This window comes from Amblyomma mixtum, chromosome 3 (genome assembly GCF_055824585.1).
Source record: "Amblyomma mixtum isolate Tamu chromosome 3, ASM5582458v1, whole genome shotgun sequence".
Lineage (NCBI taxonomy): Eukaryota > Metazoa > Arthropoda > Arachnida > Ixodida > Ixodidae > Amblyomma > Amblyomma mixtum.
The window spans coordinates 313,070,222-313,089,313 of record NC_143014.1 but is presented as its reverse complement, the minus strand read 5'-3'; the positions used below and the strand labels follow the sequence as shown (position 1 = coordinate 313,089,313).

Genomic DNA, 19,092 nt, shown 5'->3' with positions numbered 1-19,092 from the left:
TCACACGGAGCCCACCATTGTAAACCACCCTGCATTGCAGAAAAGCGGTCAGAGTAGCCAGCACAAAGCGTTCAGTCCCTGTGATGAACTGGAACACTTCATGAAGTCGCAGCTCGGAAGAGCCCTCCTTGAGGAGGAGGCAGCCCAATCTGGCAGCCTGATTCCACGGACAGCAGCCGAACAAGCTAGGTCAGCTGAACCAGATCCTGCTCCCTCTCTCATTCCAGCAGCCAGGTACTACCTACGTAGCAGAGTAGTAGACAGGGGGGTACCTCACTAAGTCTGTATTCCCTTTTGTTTTGTTAGGTACAGTACAAGTGCTATTGTTTTAGTTTAGTTTTGTTTGTTTTCTTGTTTTAAGTCTTGTAAATACTGTTAATTATTATTTCATTGTGTGCACTTGAGTGGTATCTACGTGAAAGAATTGTTCTTAAACTTCGGTCTGGCTCGATGCTCGTTGGGAAGGAGGGCGTGATTTTCGTGCAGTCCTGAACAGCGTGCGCGCCCGTGTGTGTGTGTGTGTGTGTTCGGTGAACTCCTAATGTTCGATGAACATTCTTTTTAAGAAGGAGCGGATGTGACGATTCGTGCGCGTACACCAGTGGCCGCACAAACCCGGTCAGTGACTCCCGGGGGGGCGGCAGACCGCGCCATCCTGGCGGCGTGTCGCCACGGAGGGACAAGGCCACATAGCGCATAGGATGGCCGTCGACTACTCCTACGGTGGGGATTGGGCCTGTCACGAAGATTCCAGGGGAGATCTGCGCGGAGGGAACAAAAGGAAGCGGCGAGCGGGCGGCGCCGCGGGGGCGGCGTGGGGCAGCCGGCGGCTACGGCGAAGGTGGAGGCGGCAGAAAGAAAGAAGCAAAAGGCTTAAAAATGGGGACCCGACGGTAGGAACGGGCAGACAGGGACGATTCGAGCGAGCGGACGAGACGGAGGAAGGCAGAAGACCGGGGCGGCGCATGGACCAGGGAGCCCGGGGTCTAGTCTTCGCTCGCGTTCGGCCTCCGACAGCAAGCTTCGATACCTGGCAGCTCATCCAACGCCTGGCCGAGAACGAGAGCCGCACAGCCGCGAAGAATCCCCAGCCCGGCCGCAGCAGACATCCAGCCATTCGTCGAGCCCGTGCCACAACAAACTGACTGAGCCCCGACGTGGACGAGCCCTACTGCATTTCCCGTAAGCAGCATCAAGCCAGATCCATTAATTAAATCATATTCTAAAATCATTCTTGGAGTCTGTGTATCAATCTCCTCGTGCCCAGTGTGGACCCAGGGCCAATTTAAGAAACTGGTCCATCAAAATAACACTTGCTAAGCAGCTGAATACTGTAGCCTCTGCATCACCACAGCCAGTGAAGAAGCATTTGGCTTTCTTTAACAGTCTTGTGCAGCATTTCGAGCAATTAAGGTGAACATAACCAGGCACATGCACTTCACTGCTTTGCTCATGTCTGAAAACTTTCACATATTTTATCACAGTGCTAATTTGTTCCCTTTCCCTGTATACATTGGCTTCGTTTCTGTCTCTTGCATTAGTAGCAGGTCATCCTGTGTTTGCAGGTGGCAGCAAGATTTCTTCTGTCAAAGTCGAGGACGTGCCCCCACCCCCTATTTTCATGTAGAGTAATGCATTCATGTACACGCCTTTTGTAGACTTTTTTTTCTATACATATTTTCACTCTGTACTATCATTGGTTTAGTAGGATGACTGCACACTGTATGTTTAGCTTTAGTGCTTATTTATGGCCTGTCTGCATCAAACATACATGGTCTAGATTTTTAAACTTCGTTAACAGCAGGGCATCCTGTGTTTGCAGATGGTAGCAAGTTTTGTCCTTCAAATTATGAAATGTCTGCAGGCCACTCTTGTGAACACTTGGCTGCCTGAACAGAATATCTGCAGATCACAGCCAACAATTAACTTTCATACTTGCATATTTTACCCGAAAAATTTGTTCTACTTTCAGTGCGGGGTACCAGTGTTTATAGTGACATACTGATATTGTAGCACTACACTCCATATGTGTTCAGTGGCTCTTTATGTTGGTCGAGAGAGCCTTAATAAATGTTTTTGACCATTATGCATTTATGCTCAATGCATTACTTTGACAATTGAAGATATTAAACAACCACTGCATTGAAAGACAAAGACTTTCCATATTATGTCGGCCACACTCGTTAGACTATAGCCAGTAGAAAATAGGTGACCATGCTTGGAACTAAGGGGAAAAAAGCTACATTGAATGTGCACTGCATATGATGAAGACGCATGAATCAAATAGCCCATATATGCGCGCAGCAGCATTATCCCAAGACGTCCCTTGTTACACAAGGCTTCGAATAATGCTGTGTTCTGCAGTGGTTGCGCGTGCACATAATGCTCAGAGATTTTATGCAAAGAAATTCACTTGATGAGCTGGAAAGTCCTTGAGTGAGATTTTTATTACGGTCTTGTTTTAAAATGTGCTGCAGAAGACGCACATATCAAAAGAAATTCTGTGGCAGTGTAGCTGTACTACTCAGCGCACATTTTAAAGGTGTATATGTTTAGCACGTGCATGAGTTGCTTACTAATTGTTTTCGTACCTACACGTGGGAGCAAATTTATCCTTGTCAACCAAAACTTCCGCGCCAATAGCATACCGGCATTGCAAAAGACGCAATTTGTTACTTTTTACTTAATCAGATATGTGACCCACGTCAGTAGTGTAAAATGTCGACGCACAAATCGGCCATAAAAGATCAGCTAGGATGAAATGCGCCGTTGTGATCCGATGTCAGCACTGGGAGTGTCGACGAACAGGCCCCCCGCCAACGCTACGTTGTTCAAGCGCTTCGTAAAAGAAAGGTATCAAAACAACCGCGCCGCTCGCCGCTACACTCCTACACCTCCCTCCCCGCAAACACGCACCTAGAAACAGACCGGCGCAGAGGTGCGGTGAACCTTTTCCGACGCCAGGCGAAGAAAGACGACATGGCGCGCCGCTTATAGCTCAGCTCACCGTCCTCCTCGGGCTACCGTACACCCACCGTGTGGCCTTCGAAACGCAGCTCAGCATCGCCCAGAGCGGCTTCATGTTTCTGTGCTGTTTGGTGAGGTGCAAAATTTAGCTGATCAAAACAATCAATGCTTCTTCGCGTGTCGAAGCGCGGTTCCGGAGTGCCACCTTTTCGCGAGATTCATTTCATTGCATCGATCGCTCCGCGTAACGACACCAAGTTTGACGAACAAAATATCAAATGAGCGGTTATTTGGCGCATTTAAAAGCAATCCTAGATGCGTGCGTAACGTCACGACACCAGGCACGTAGACTTTAACACGCAAGGCCGAACACACCGTGCCGAAAGCCCGTCCACCGCCACCGAGGAAACACTCGGGCCCCTAGCAACAACGACGCCGTACGCCTTTGCTAGTGGCCCGAGTTTTCTTAGCAACAAAGACAACGTTGCTAGTGGCCCGACTTTTTAAGCCTAAATTTTGACGTCACTTCCGCCACATTCTCGTCAATGCATTGGAATACGAAGGGCCTCTCCTTAGTTTTCCTTCCTCCATGCGACTGGACTTCGCGTAGTAGCCGGAGGTTCGAACCCGACCGCAGAGGCCGCGTATCGATGGAGGCGAAACGAATAAGGCACCCGTGTTCTGTGCGATGCCAGAGCACGTTAAACATAGAGGGGAAAAAAAAAAGCAACGAGGTAGAGTCCAGCGATAGCCTTGAAACTCAGTCACAAAAGGCAAAAAACGGAGAGAGCCGGTCCCCCGTGATCGAACCTCATGATAGCGCGCGGTGATATCTACGCCCGCTGCGCGCGCGTATGCGCAAATTATCGCTGTAAACTGACTCCAGGGGTGGTATTCTCCCGGTGTCGCCTTTTGCGACATGTCGCATTCGCTCTTCGCTGATTGGCTCGAGCCGCGGTGACGGCGGCGTGATGACACGGATCCGCCTTCCTGCTACGTCATCGTGACGTCGCCCCAATTTACTACGCTTAGTCGAACAACGGAATGCGCTGAAGCGATTCGTGCGGGCGACGGGCTACGAAATTGATACTAGACGCCATGGATCCCACTCTCCTTCCTGGTTTTTGAGTTGCGAAGAGTGGCATGTCCGCGGACATCGCGACCAGTTTGCCTTGGCCGACGAATCTTGTCGGCGGCATTACCGTCTGTCGAAGAGCACAGCACTGTGGCTACCCAGTCAAAAATTCCTTCAGCCTATCGGTCTGAAGGCTGAAGGAACCCGTAATTTGGGCCTGTTGGGCTGTTGGTGATGGGCCTGTTGGGCTGTTGGTGTTGGGCTGTTGGTGTTGGGCCTGTCGGGCCTGTTGGTGTTGGGCCTGTCGGGCCTGTTGGTGATGGCCTGATGGTGATGGACCTGTCGGTGTCAGACCTGTTGGTTCTAATGGCGTCGGCCTGTTGGCACAGATCCTGCTTGCAGGTATCGGGATAGTGTTAGGCCTAATGAGGGACGCCAGTCCTAATGGCGCACCATAGATAAGTTTTTTCATCACTCAGAAATGTGTGCTGCACATTGCGCATGATAACATAGCTTCTTCGATTAGTGCATCGCAAGCTGTTGCAAAAAGGCAGCGCCTGCTACTAATATTTTCCAATTAAGCTGGCCAAAAGGGTCTGTAATGCCCTACGATATATATACTGACAACCAGATTTAGGGCAAACGAAAGCTTTATTATAAAATAGAAACCTGTAAAGAGGAAGATGATCAGCAGTCAGAGCAGCAGAACCGAGGCGAGGCGCAAGATGAGAAGACGACGATCGGCAGCTGAAGCAGCAGAGCCGACGCGCGGCGCGAGACGAGAGCGTGAACTGTTCCGGGACCGGACCTGTCCTTGCCCGCTCTAACCGGCCTTCACAACTGTCAATAAAGGCCGTTACATCTTGGTGGAGGTGCGGGGTAGCGGAGAGGCGTCTTTTCGGGTGATTTTGTTGAGGCGCCAGTAGTCAACGCAAAAGCGGATAGAGCCGTCTTTCTTGGTGACAAGGACGACGGGGGAAGCCCAAGGACTGTGTGATGGTTGTATGACGCCACGCTGCAGCATATCATTGACCTGGGTGTCGATAACCTGGCGTTCGGTGGCCGAGACGCGATATGGGCGTTGGCGCAACGGCGAATGGGCACCAGTGTCGATCCGATGGGTAACAGCTGAAGTGCGACCAAAACGGTGGTGAGAGAAGTCAAACGATGACCGAAACTTATCTAGCAGGGCCGCAAGCTGGGTCTTCTCCGGTGGCGAAAGATTTGTGTCGATTGAGCCCACAAAGACGGCCTCGGGAACGGGTTGAGGAGACGGTGAGGAGGAAGTAAGTGAAGACACTTGCAGGCGGCAGGAGTCGTCCTCAGAAGGGTCCCAGGCGACGACGGAAGCGAAAGGCTGGACACATCCCAAGCATTCACCATGAAGAAGAGTGGAGGGGCACAGGAATGGATTCGTCAGGGGCAAGGCGCTGCAGCCGGCTGAGACGGCAAGCACGGCGAATGGCAGGGGTAGACAGCGGCGAGAGGCAGAGGAGTCGGACGGGATGAAGATGACAGGGCCGTTGGATCCAGAGTCGCAATGAACAGAGGCGAGCACAGCAGAGCACGGCGGGATCATGACGTCATCAGCCACAGTCAGCTTGGAGCACAAGTTAGTGGAAGCGTTCACAGAGTCGTCGCCGAAGGGAAGAAGGGCGACTTCGGAACGAGCGCAGTCGATGACAACGTCATGTTGGGAGAGAAAGTCCCAGCCTAAGATGACGTCGTGAGACGGCCATGGGAAGACGATGAATTCAACAATATACAGAACGTCCTGAATAGTAACTCGGGCTGTACATGCCCCCAAAGGTGCAATAAGTTGCGAATTAGCGGCGCGAAGCATAAAACCATATAGCGGAGTCATCACTTTTCGTAACTGGCGGCACAATTTCTCACTTAGTACAGATACAGCAGCACTGGTGTCAACAAGCGCGAAAGCATCGGTGCCCTCCACAGAAACCGCGATCAAATTTGTCGGAGAAAGTCGAGGTCTTGAGCTTGGTGACGAGCAAGCAGTTCTTGCCTCCGGAACTGCGGGCACTAGTTTTCCGAAGGGGGAAGAGGGACGACGGCGCATCGGGGAAACCGAGCGACGACGCGGAGATGGAGCACGGCGGCGAATAGACGGCCTGAGATCGGAGGAAGCAGTGGTCTCAGAAGGCGAAGTGCGGTGAAAAGGCTGGGGAGGGGCATAGGCGTAACCTTGAGGGTCAGTAATGGCAGCAGGGGACAACACTTGGCGGCGGCAGGGACGCATCACATGGCCAGGAATGCCGCAGACATAACAAATGGGTAGGTTGTCCGGTGTCCGCCATGGACGGAAACGTTGCGGTGGTGGCCAGGCAGGACGAAATGGTGTCGACTGCGGTGGATGCTGGTACGAAACGAACGTTTCTGGGTGGGGACGCCTGACGGCTTCGGCATAGGTAAGTGGCAAAATAAATTTATACATTATGACCTCCAATTTTTCGTTGCACGTCCCCCAGCTTCTGTGAGATGTGAGAGGTGCATGCGCACGGCTTTCAGTCTCTTCTCTGCGAGCTCCTTTGGTATGTCTCCCATGTAGATATGAAACAGAGCTGCACAATAGAACACAAAATAGGCCACATTTGAACACAACTAGATACATGATAAATGCAAAAGTGAGATTCAGAATTACCACTCTCATTGTAAAAACACAGAAACGAATGTTCGCCATTAAAGGGGCCATGAAGCCTACTTTCGTGCATACCCTTGTTGTAGCATTTAATTCCCAACACATTAAATTACAATACCCAAAACTTTCAGTTGATTCCGTGCGGCAGACATCTTTAAAACGATTTTCGTTTCCTTTGCGAACTGACTGCTTGTCTGGCAACCTCTGATTGCTGACGACACATGGGCCTACCCACTCCGCGTCTGCTGTGTGTTGTTGGATGCATTGAGATGCTTGCATGAAAACCAAAGACAGAGATTACTCGAAACAACGGGCAATGCTATTTATACATTCTGTGCAGATATGTCAATTGCACTATCTTTGTCGCAGCAAGATCGGAGAACGCGCACAATGACTTGCCACCAGTCGTTGAGAATGCTAATTTCACAACCAAATAGATAAATCAGGTTACTGGCAGAACGGATCTTAGCGAGAGCCACACAAACAGTGTGGAGATCTCTGAAAGTGCTGTGATAGAGCCTGCATGAAGAAACGTATGGGCATAACACACCTTGCAAAAACTAAACGTCACTTTTGCCCTACTTTGCAGTTTTGGATGCAATAAGGACATTGCAGTTGTTACAAACCTCGGATACAATGAACAGGATCTCCATGACTATCACGCTTTCTGTAAGTGAGCGCGACTGTATTTGGCTGAAGCAAAGTTTGATTGCCTAGGTGTTACTCAAAGCAAAGAAAAAAAAAGCACTAGCACCTTTCAGAGAAGACTTTTTCCGGTGTAAGTGCCGGTTTCGCCTCTGTTCTGCCAAGAGACTGGCACTTATTTGAAAGCACGCCAGTCACGCTGCGGCTCTTCAGCTCATCAGGTGTCCAATACACCTGAGTAGCACCGCGGCAGAACATTGAGTCTGTTGGTGCTCTCAGGAGCATCTGCCAGGCACCAGGCTCCATCCAGAGCCCACTGCCTGCATAGACCTGCAGCAAACGTGGAGAATTTCGCATTTGTACACATTAACAGCAGTGAATCAAGGGATTTTAAATATTTCATAACTTAAAACAAACAGCTGAAAAACATAAAAATTATGTAGGCATGAATGCACTCTTTTACAGCGAGCAGTGTCCAAAATCAGTAGATTTTTTATTTCTAGCCTTACAATTCGAAAAAAAAGAAATTGCTTGCGTGCAACATGAAATATATAGCACAATCTTCTGACAGTTCTAGCTTCTCTTCATTCCGAGTCAAATACCGCCAAAAGTTGAAATAATGTTCTCTGCCCCAATTCAAACAAACTTCAGAAATGAGAATAAATTTCACATACCAACAACTAGGCATACCTGACAGAACAAGGCAGCCTCCTCATGATCAAAAATTATTTGTGTACTAAGAATTTCCTCAGGACAAGAATAACTGCAGACCCATTATGGCATCGTCAGGTAATGAAGTACAAAAATGACAAATTAGAAATGCTGACCTGTGCCTTACATGATATTGTCTGAAACCACACATCTATGCTTTGCACACTACCCTTTTCGGCACACTTACTGGGACTAGTATAAGTTTCTACTGTAAGCTAGCATCATCCTCTAAACTGTACCCATTTCACTATGTACCAGCCCCAATTTAATTAAGAATCATTCACTCACTCTACTATGGTATTTGATACACTATATGACTTAAGAACACGCACAATCACCTTTCCATCATCCCTAGCAGAACCTATCACAGTGTCCTGCCCACCAGGCAGCTGGAGCTGGCAGTCCGCGGCGCTCTCCATCTCCTCGGCTGAGCATACTTTTTTGACAAGAAAAGGAAGTACACAAATATCAATGCACCTCAGCAGCACATATAAGCAAAAAGCAAACTGAGTTCAGTTTGACATTGTGGGCTATCAAGTAAATGAAAAAAATTAAGTATTTTGCTCTCAAGGTAACAGTGAAAGCTTTGCACAGTAGAACCTCGCTGCTGAGTTGATGGGTGCTGCATTTTCCTGGCTGCTACACATTGTAGTGGTCTAGATCTGGCATGATGATAATAGGGTTCCATGCATTATAAACCCTGCTGTTCGTTGCATTGTAACTTCGGCCACATTCCTACACAGTAATACTTGTGAAATAACACCCCATGCCAGCCTAAATGAGAAACGGTGGCGGTCTTATGTTTACTTCTAAAGCGGCTTTACTTGGCCTGGCATGTCTAGCACCACTGTGTTAGGCAGACGGCATTCAGACAGGCTGTGCCATCATCATCAACAGTGGTTGCACTTTTTTGAAGCAGTAGCTTCACTGCTACAGGTGCACGGCTGAGATCGCCATGTACGCAACATGACCTTCAAGTCTGCCACAAATAAAATAAACAAACAAATAAACCTCACAATCAGTGGGATTCAAACTCAGGTCCATTGGGCAAGAGCCAGGTGCGCTAACCACTAAGCTTCAGACCCACGGTGTGACAATTCAATAAAACTGGAGATATACAGGGTGTCCCAGCTAAAAGTAACCAAGCTTGTTAAAATGAGGATGATCCCTAGCCGAGTGAGACCAACTGAGGGTTGTTGATAGTCACGTGTCCTAGTCTGCAGTATTTTTTTATTATGCAAACGTGATTAATTAGCAAAGACTAATTAGCTAACTTTTTAATTATTGCTTTCAGGAAGAAATTGTCAATGCAGGAGTTGTAGATCCCATAGAAAAATAATCGTTTGCCTTGTTTGCAGCTAAGTACCACTGATACAACTTCTTTTATCTGACTTAAAAGAAAGCCCGCGAAATACAAAAAGAACCACGTGATAGGGAAGCAGTTACAGCGCTCCCAAACGAGCGATCAAGCAACGACATCCGCTTATGTTTGCAACGCTGTCCCGTACAGCTTTTGGCGTCTTGAGGAGGTGGCGAGATATGCACCAGGAACTGCTTATGTGTCATGGAAAGTGAGCGGGTGCTGCTTTTCAAGGAAGTGAAGCGCGGCTCGCATGGAGCGCTTTTTCACGCGTAACCTCGCCTCGAGTGATAGGAATGTGGCCGTGCCGCTAACTTGCACCGTCACGCGCTGAAGAAACGGTCGCCCTAGCGCCGATGCGAGAGTTAATTACGTATATCTCGCAACCATCACAAAACGCCGAACCCCGTTCGGGACAACGTTGCAAAGATAAGCGAATGTCTTTGCTTGGCTGGTCGTCTGGGAGCGCTGAAACTGCTTCCCTATCACGTGGCTCTTTTTGTATTTCGCGGGCTTTCTTTTAAGTCAAATAAAAGAAGCTGTATCAGTGGTACTTGGCTGCAAACACGGCAAACGGTTATTTTTCAAAGGGATCTACAACTCCTGCATTGACACTTTCTTCCTGTAGGCAATAATTAAAAAGTTAGCTAATTAGTCTCTGCTAATTAATCATGTTTGCATAATAAAAAAAAATACTACAGACTAGGACACGCGACTGGCAACAACCCTCAGTTGGTCTCACTCGGCTAGGGATCATCCTCTTTTTTACAAGCTTCGTTACTTTTAGCTGGGACACCCTGTATATGTGCTTCTTGTATACTAACTGCTAGGTTACACAGCCGCTCATGCAATATCATGGTAATTTGTGATTCGAGCGATTCATGATTGATCAGTGACAGGCGATTTCGAGAGGAGTTGGAAGAGGAATAACAAGAGGAAGACGAAGAATACAAAGAGGAAGATTAGCGCTCCACACGCAGAAAATCTAACACCACGGGTATAGGAAAAAATCAGCTGTGGTTTAGCTTCGGTTAAACCTGGTGAGAAGCAGTAGTTTCACGTAGCTACGTGCGGCAAAGTCCAAAGAAACAACAATCTTTCAACAAGCCGAGAAACTAGAAACAAACAAAGCTTTGCAAAGCGCAGCCACATGAAGCTACCGCTTCTCGCCATGTTTAATCAGAGCTAAACCACAGCTAATTTTTTCTTCACCTATCCTTGTTTCTTTGTAATTGTGCTGCTAGTGTTAGTGTGGCTGGCGCGATTGATTTTGTCCTTCCGCACCTCATCACATCTTTTGTGACTTCTGGATGCACACAGCAGTGGCAACAAAGAGGACGAGGGCTAGCCTCCGCTGGAACCAACCATTATGTTGGCTGTAGCGGCATTAGACATTCTCAGAAAGTATGTTTGCAACGATCGCAACAGCCACATAGCCCCGTAAATTCTGGAGAAATGAGTAGTCCTCACCGGACGTAAGAAAATGCAGCAGACAATGCTGCATGATTTTTTCAAGTGCCAGCACTGCAATAAATGTGTTTAGTTCTTCATTCCTGTCATTTTTAAATTTGTCCTACTTCCTGCCTCTAATGTTTCCTCGCTCTTGCATTTTTTTTTTTTTTCTAGCAAGAGCTATTGGTCGCAAAGTAGCATTTTCACTGCGGCGGTGGTCACACCGTGGTCACACCGCTTCTTGCGCCGCTGCCTAGCAACCGTTGCCAGATGGAGCCGCGCCATCTGGTGCAACGTCAGAGGAGGAGGAGAGCCAGAGATAGCAGTAGGCACAGCAAGAGACCTCCCAGGTCTACGTATGCATTCACTGGACACCCAGAAATCACGCACAAGGGACCGGGAACAGGACTGCCCACGAGGCTGCTGGCGCGCAGCTAGAGGAAGACCGTCGGCATTGCCTTAACGTGAGCCGACCAACTCGGACCACCCTTATTGTTCTCCCATCCCGCTCATAATACCTGACTCTATCATCACACGCCTTTAACAAGAGCAGAGGGGTTTGTCGTGGGACTTTGTCCCAGACATTACTCCATCCATTCCTTCTGGACTTTCTCGCCCGGCCCAAGTTCTCGCTCACAAGGTGCGAGCCGGTGCAGCGTACACCCCGGACATCCCGAGTCGATGGCACCGAACCAGGATCGGCTGCCCCGATTGCCCTGCTGACTCTGTTGATTTGCACCACCTGATCTGGACCTGTCCTGGCACTGCGAGCCTCTGCGCCTGCTACACCTCTGCCTACCACATCCAGACATACGATGACTGGACGGCCCCCAGTACCGACGCCAAGCGCAAGCTCAGTGCCCTGCTAGACTTCATGTCAGAGACCGACACCCTCACCTTCACCTAACCAACCCACTTCCCCCTTGGGCCTCAGGTCATCCTTGTGATTAAAGATTTATGAATGAATGAGCAGCGGCCTGTATAAGAGGGCGGTTCGTTGAAGCTGTTGTGGCCAGAGATGGAGAGCGAGTCGGAGAGGCTGAAACAAACCAAGCTTAGCTGTTGGAACGAAACAAGGCAAAGGCGACGAGACCGAGGAAGAACATGCAGAACGTCTGAATAAGCGACGCCGTGAAGATGCAGCTCGACGAGTTCGCCTAACCAATGAAGGTCCATTACCTCTCGCTACGTATGTCTGGCATAGCTGAGCTAAGCCACAGCCAATTTTTTTTAGTCCCGTGAGGAGTACATCAGCAGGGTTATGCTGTATTAAAACTTGTAGAAACATTAATACTATGAGAAACACATCTCAGTGAAGAGTTGATCGGCTGCTACACTAACAGTAGTAAAGCTTTTTGATGGGCTAGTTGGTACATATTCATATTTGAAAGGGTGTGCGCTAAAAAAGACGTACACAGGAAAAAGATAGAGACGACAGGAAAGAAGCGCAACTTCCAACTTTAATGACGACAAAAGAAGCCAGGCGCACATATATATCCGCTGATAAACAGATATGAGCTGCGTGATGGAGCGTGACCCCATCAACCAAACATAAGACAGTGCAAGAAACGCATATCTAAGTGACATTAAAAGAAACACAAGAAAGTGAACATATCAAACACCTGCCGAGGTAAGGTAAAAAAGTGGGATTCGTATCGGCTGACAACAATGCATAACAACATGGGAAAACAGAGCTGTATGAAAGATGACACTGAAAAAGAGGATAACACCATAAAAAAGGCTAACAACATGACGAAATTTTTAACAAAGAACAAGTGAAAGATGGGGATAAAAACCGTGTAAAGGGTGGTAAATAAAGGCACATTGGAACATCTAAAAGGACACTAAAACATAGAGAGGCGAACGGGTTAATAGTCTAGATGTACCCATCCAGAAAGGCAAGTTCATTTCTAGACAGGTTAATGGAAGGCGTGCTAACGCACTTGTCTTTCCTGAGGTGAATAAAAAAGGCCTCGATTACTTCTCTTTCTGTCTTGTCCTGAGCCTTAGCTAGAAACTTGGTTTCATTAAACTTGGGGTAGCAGTTCTGGCAACTGCTGCAGTGTAACGGAAGGTTACCTCCAGACCTGTTCTTCATGGTGACGTTGTGCCTGCGGGCGCGTTCATTGAAACATTTCCCGGTTTGACCCACATACACTTTGCCGCACGTCAAGGGAATCTCGTACACAACATTGGCAGTGCATTGTGTGTACACGGTTTGATGCTTGATATTACAGGCCTTCTTAACACGCTTCCTGGTCACCATCGGACATAATTTCGCCAGTTTGCAAGTAGCCGAAAAAACCAGCCTAACCCCGTGACGAGACGCAACTTTCTTTAAATTGTGTGAAAGACCATGCAGGTAAGGTATAACCTGCACAGGTTTCCGTTCTGTTTGATGTTTAGCATGCTCCGAGGCGGTCAAAGGAGCTGAGACCGGATGCCTCGAAATATTCTTTTCAGGTAAAACGCACAAGCCTGCTTGTCCACCACGTGCCATTGTGTCTGAAAGGGATACGTGGCAAAAAGTTGTGGGTGACTTCCTTCGGTGCCAACTGGACAGAATAGCTGGCGCTTACCCTTACCGCGTTCGAAGCTCAAAGGAAGTGGTGCAGGTACTGGAGGGAGGCAAGGTATCGGCCACAACTGGTTTTTCAATTGACGTTAAGGACTTATTTTACTCTGTGCCTCACGACGGGTTGTTGGATGCTGTTCGTGAACATTTGGAAGAATTTGACGAAGTCAGGTTTCAAAATTCTGCCGGTGTCACAACTGAAAAATTTCTGGACCTACTATTGTTTTATTTGGATTCCACTGTTATTTGCTTCCAGGATGAGTTTTACTTGCAAAAAGCCGGAATTTGTATAGGTTCCTCAGTCGCACCGGTCTTATGCGAAATTTTTCTGGCGTCATTTGACCGGCGCCTTGAAGCTAGCTTGAAGGACACAGGGATAACACGTATTTTCAGATACGTCGACGATTATCTTGTCCTTCTTAACGCACCTTCATACTGTGCTGCTGATACACTTGTAGTCCAAATTCTCACTACCTTCTGTTCTTCATCGAGGGGTCTAAAATTCACGCATGAACGAGCAGATCATGATCGACTCCAGTTTCTTGACTTACAGCTTATTTTTACAAATGATCATGTGTGTTGGTCTTATCAGCCGCACTCAAAGAAGTCACTTTTGCCCTATGATAGTGCCCACTCCAAGCTGGTAAAGCTTGGCATAGTATCTCTTTGCATGAAATCTGCATTAGAAAAATCCTGCGGCCACAAGATAGGTGAAAGTTTCCAGTGCCAGATCGACCGAATTTCTGCTGCAGGTTACCCTGCAAATCTGGTCACGAACATGTCTGAAAACCTTTTGCAAAAAATTAAAAACTCGGAGCATGCTAAACATCAAACAGAACGGAAACCTGTGCAGGTTATAGGTACCTTACCTGCATGGTCTTTCACACAATTTAAAGAAAGTTGCGTCTCGTCACGGGGTTAGGCTGGTTTTTTCGGCTACTTGCAAACTGGCGAAATTATGTCCGATGGTGACCAGGAAGCGTGTTAAGAAGGCCTGTAATATCAAGCATCAAACCGTGTACACACAATGCACTGCCAATGTTGTGTACGAGATTCCCTTGACGTGCGGCAAAGTGTATGTGGGTCAAACCGGGAAATGTTTCAATGAGCGCGCCCGCAGGCACAACGTCACCATGAAGAACAGGTCTGGAGGTAACCTTCCGTTACACTGCAGCAGTTGCCAGAACTGCTACCCCAAGTTTAATGAAACCAAGTTTCTAGCTAAGGCTCAGGACAAGACAGAAAGAGAAGTAATCGAGGCCTTTTTTATTCACCTCAGGAAAGACAAGTGCGTTAGCACGCCTTCCATTAACCTGTCTAGAAATGAACTTGCCTTTCTGGATGGGTACATCTAGACTATTAACCCGTTCGCCTCTCTATGTTTTAGTGTCCTTTTAGATGTTCCAATGTGCCTTTATTTACCACCCTTTACACGGTTTTTATCCCCATCTTTCACTTGTTCTTTGTTAAAAATTTCGTCATGTTGTTAGCCTTTTTTATGGTGTTATCCTCTTTTTCAGTGTCATCTTTCATACAGCTCTGTTTTCCCATGTTGTTATGCATTGTTGTCAGCCGATACGAATCCCACTTTTTTACCTTACCTCGGCAGGTGTTTGATATGTTCACTTTCTTGGGTTTCTTTTAATGTCACTTAGATATGCATTTTTTGCGCTGTCTTATGTTTGGTTGATGGGGTCACGCTCCATCACGCAGCTCATATCTGTTTATCAGCGGATATATATGTGCGCCTGGCTTCTTTTGTCGTCTCTATCTTTTTCCTGTGTACGTCTTTTTTAGCGCACACCCTTTCAAACTACACTAACACTGATGGCTAAAAAGATAACTGGTGAAATAATGAGGGCTAAGTGACAAGTGACAACCGTGGCCGCAGTGGCTCAGTGGTTATAACGCTTGGCTGCTGACCCAAATGACGAGAGTTCGATCCAGCTGCGGCAATGGAATTTCGATGGAGGCGAAGTTCCAGGGGCCCGTGTGCTGTGCGATGTCAGTGCACGTTAAAGAAACTCAGCTGGTCGAAATTTCCGGAGCCCTCCACTACCACGTCCCTCATAGCCCGAGTCGCTTTGGGACGTTGAACCCCCATAAACGAGCCTTAAAGACACAGCAGAACACTTCGGAGCGAGAGCAGTTCAGAAAAATCGCATATCCTGCCAAAAATGAAAGGGGCAGTACAGCAAGCCTCATAGGCAGTGCAAAAAGAAAAAAAAAAGACGTCAGGTTCAATTAACTGCGCATCTGCTGAAGGACAGCAGGAACACTGTGCCAGAAAACTTTTCAACCTGTACACGGTACAACGCCTAACAACTGTGAATGTACCAGACAACCAGAATAATGCTAATATATTTTGTTAATTCACAAGAAAGGGGATGTCAATCAATTAAAAAGCTTTTAATTATTAGATAACTATGGGAAAGAAACATGAAGCTTAATGAAAAGGCTTGAAATGCAACTGAAGGCAGGACGGCAAGCTATCGAAAGGTATAGATGTAATCACACAGTAGAGTAGGAGAGCGACACAAAGTAGAGATAAAAAGTACAGAAAGAAATGGGGCCTGGGAAGGGTATGTAACCAATTTCAAGAAAGGTCAATGTAGCACATACAGTCAAAGTTAGGGGCACAGCAGAGATGGTGGAAGGATGAGAGTAGAAGTTTCAGGGGATAAGACGCCCTCAAGTGGCACAGGACAGGGTTAACAGGCGCTCATTGGACAAATCCTTTGTTTGCAGTGAACAGTTTCTTAGGCCGATTTGATTATGAAAAATAAAAAATGGCATGCATCACAAGAAGGTTCGCTCACCAAACTCGTCTGGCCCACTGCTACTCGCCCCATCGATGGATGTCATTGCTGGGGCCAGTTCTGTGAATTAGGTTTAGTTAGAGTTCATGTCCTTACACCAAAATGCACATCAAAGGTACCGTAAAAACCCGCGTATAATACGAGGTTTTTTTCCCATAATTAGCGTCCTAAATTTCCACCTCGTACTATTTGCGGATCCGAATAAAAATTTTCGAAGTTGCTCGATGTTTTGGTTTCGTTTTTGCGGCGTGGCTATGGCTTCGCTTCGCTATTGGCGCGTGGCTACGGCTTGGCTTCGTTACTCTCGACAAATGACGTCACGACGTCGTTTCTTTGTTGATCCGTTGGGTGCGCCGGGGGGTCGCGGTGTGCCGTGCGCCTGTTGACAACACACGTGCTAGCATGTAAGGCACGCTTCGTGAAGTGGATATTGTTTTAGAGAGCACGATGTCACGGTCTCGAAAACAGTACTCGGCTACTTTCAAGCGATTTTGGCTGCGGAGAACATCGGCAACGGTGCGGCCGGGAGGCAGTTTGGTGTCGTCGAAGGAAGCATTCGTGGATGGCCACAACAGAAAGAAGCCCTTTTCGTGTGCAGCGGAATGCGACAAAGCTTTCGCGGCCGTTTGATGGTTGTGTAAACAAACCGTTCAAGGACGCAGTCAGGCGGTGCTACGCAGAGTGGATGCACTCAGGTGAGCCTGCAGTGACGCCAACCGGGCGGCTGAAGCGGGCTTAAGAAGTGCAGCATCTCGAACGCCCTCGATGGCACGGAAGATGAGTACATTTGGGATGATTTGTCGGACAAAGAAATGTTCGAAGAAAGCGCTACTGAAGAACAAAGTAATTGAAGTGAAGTGCGGGATGCGATTTGAATAAATGTCTTCTATGAGCTTGTGTTACTCGTATTATACGCGGGTGAAACTTTTTTCCCATTTCGCGTCTCTAAATCTTAGCCCCGTATTATATTCGGGTTCGTATTATACGCGGGTTTTTACGGTATATTCACACAACGGATGAGGTCGCAAAAAGATCTCTAGCATCACCTCAAGTAAAGGCAGTGTCCGCATGCTGAAAGCATTCACACATGAGATGAAAACAGCAGATCTTGTCCTAATAGAAAAAAAACGCCCTCCTCTTTCCATCTGCAGACACCAATTGGTTGGCGTCAATTCGCGACGTCAAGCCACATAATGCACAGTTCACCCTCAAGATTTGCAATTCAGTCCACCGTGCGAATTCACCTTAAGATGACTTCCAAGAGCACTTACTTTAAGCTCTAAGATATACATGCATGGTGACACCTACAACATGCAATTTGATGAAGTAGCTTAGCTAAGAAAAAAGGGATGAGCAGCACACATGTGAGCTACTCAGGAACAAGAACCAGAGCTAATGTTTTAAACAGTTACTAGGCACATTACCATAGCATGAAAATGCACACACACCTCTCAACTGGCATGTTAGAAATACAAAACACTTCAGTAAACTATCTACACAACAATAGCACACCTTGCAAACATACACCACCTGGACTTTGTGTTTCCCAAATATAAGACATTCATTTTGTGCACAAAATTGCAACAAATAAACAAAGTAGCAGTGCCACCTAATTGGCCATTTAGAAACAAGGAGCAGAGGTATTATGAACAGCAGAGTTAGTTGTTGGCCTGGTTAGCATCACTGATTTAAGTTCATAGTTTTCCAGCCCTACGGAACACACACACATACATGAGCCGCCACGGCAGTTCAGTGGTTATGGTGCTCGGCTGCTGGCCTGTTAAGACACGGGTTCTATCCTGGCCGCGGTGGTTGCATTTCGATGGAGGCAAAATGCTACAGGCCCGTAAATGCAAACTGCATGCAGGAGATCTAAAGAATGAGGACAGGCTCCAAACTTGTCAAGCACTGCAGTGATTGTACAGAGATTTTCAAGTGTGAAGATCCCTAGCAGAAGCAAGCCACTTGTGAAGGGACAGAGACGCATCATATTAAAAAAGCTGGTTCACAATGTGCGAGCAATACTTCAGTTGTATCATATAACACAGAAATGATGTTTCTTTCATAGTTTTGATGATAAAGGTGTGATAAGTTTGTTTTTTTCCTGCTCCGCTGGTCTGAAGGCATTTAAGCAGTGTCTGCGCCGTTAAATAACCAGTTGTCAGTGAGTGCTGTGTTTTATCCTTCTTCCCAACTTCAGTAAAACGGCAAGTTGAAGAAAACAGCGCAGCAACAGGCACAAGAAAGAAGATGGGACAGGTGCTGACTAGCAACTGAAGGTTTATTGAAAAGGAACACATAAAATATACTCTCTTCACAACCAAGAGCATGCATGAGCTGCGCGAACAACACTTATAAGCTATCAACTTCAGTCATGGTGGTCAAGATTCAACAGTTCACAGCCATGAACGGCCATCCGTCCTTGTTAATGATTGTGAACTATTGTATCCTGACCACCATGACTGAAGTTGACAGGTTATCAGTGTTGTTTGCGCAGCTCATGCACGCTCTTGGTTGCGAAGAGAGTATATTTTATGCATTCCTTTTCAATAAACCTTCAGTTGCTAGTCAGCACCTGTCTCATCTTCTCTCTTGTCCCTGTTGCTGCGCTGTTTTCTTCAAGTATCCTTCTTCCCTTCTTTGGTCATGCACCGTTGCACTGGAAAACTACAAATTTAAAGTACTCTCAACATTTGCCTGAACAATTTAGCACGTCTAAAATATGCTTATCTTCTGGTAGCCTCCAGCTGCTCACGATGATGGTCTCTTCTAATTCATGATGTGACAAGCAAAGCTGCATCCCTGCAAAAAAAAGAAAGAACCAAAAATTTC

At 47.2% G+C, this 19,092-nt stretch overlaps 1 protein-coding gene across 1 annotated transcript; it reads right to left on the bottom strand.

Moving 5' to 3' along the window:
- LOC149355645 (uncharacterized) lies at positions 1-18,144 on the bottom strand. The gene is made up of 5 exons (XM_089576150.1): positions 16,261-18,144; positions 8,393-8,490; positions 7,453-7,673; positions 6,245-6,621; positions 1-29 (listed from the first exon to the last, which is right to left on the bottom strand). The coding sequence occupies exons 1-5, from the start codon at positions 16,304-16,306 to the stop codon at positions 1-3; spliced, it is 771 nt and encodes a 256-aa protein (XP_089432276.1). The 5' UTR covers positions 16,307-18,144.
- Between the last annotated feature and the right edge of the window lie 948 nt (positions 18,145-19,092).

Excerpts from the sequence above, each read along its gene's own strand:
- LOC149355645 (XM_089576150.1), bottom strand. The coding sequence starts at position 16,306 with ATGACATCCATCGATGGGGCGAGTAGCAGTGGGCCAGACGAGTTTG. Across the intron at positions 8,491-16,260 it reads CAGTGGGCCAGACGAGTTTG|TATGCTCAGCCGAGGAGATG; the intron begins GTGAGCGAACCT and ends TTGTCAAAAAAG. Across the intron at positions 6,622-7,452 it reads GAAAAAGTCTTCTCTGAAAG|CTCTGTTTCATATCTACATG; the intron begins GTGCTAGTGCTT and ends TCTATTGTGCAG.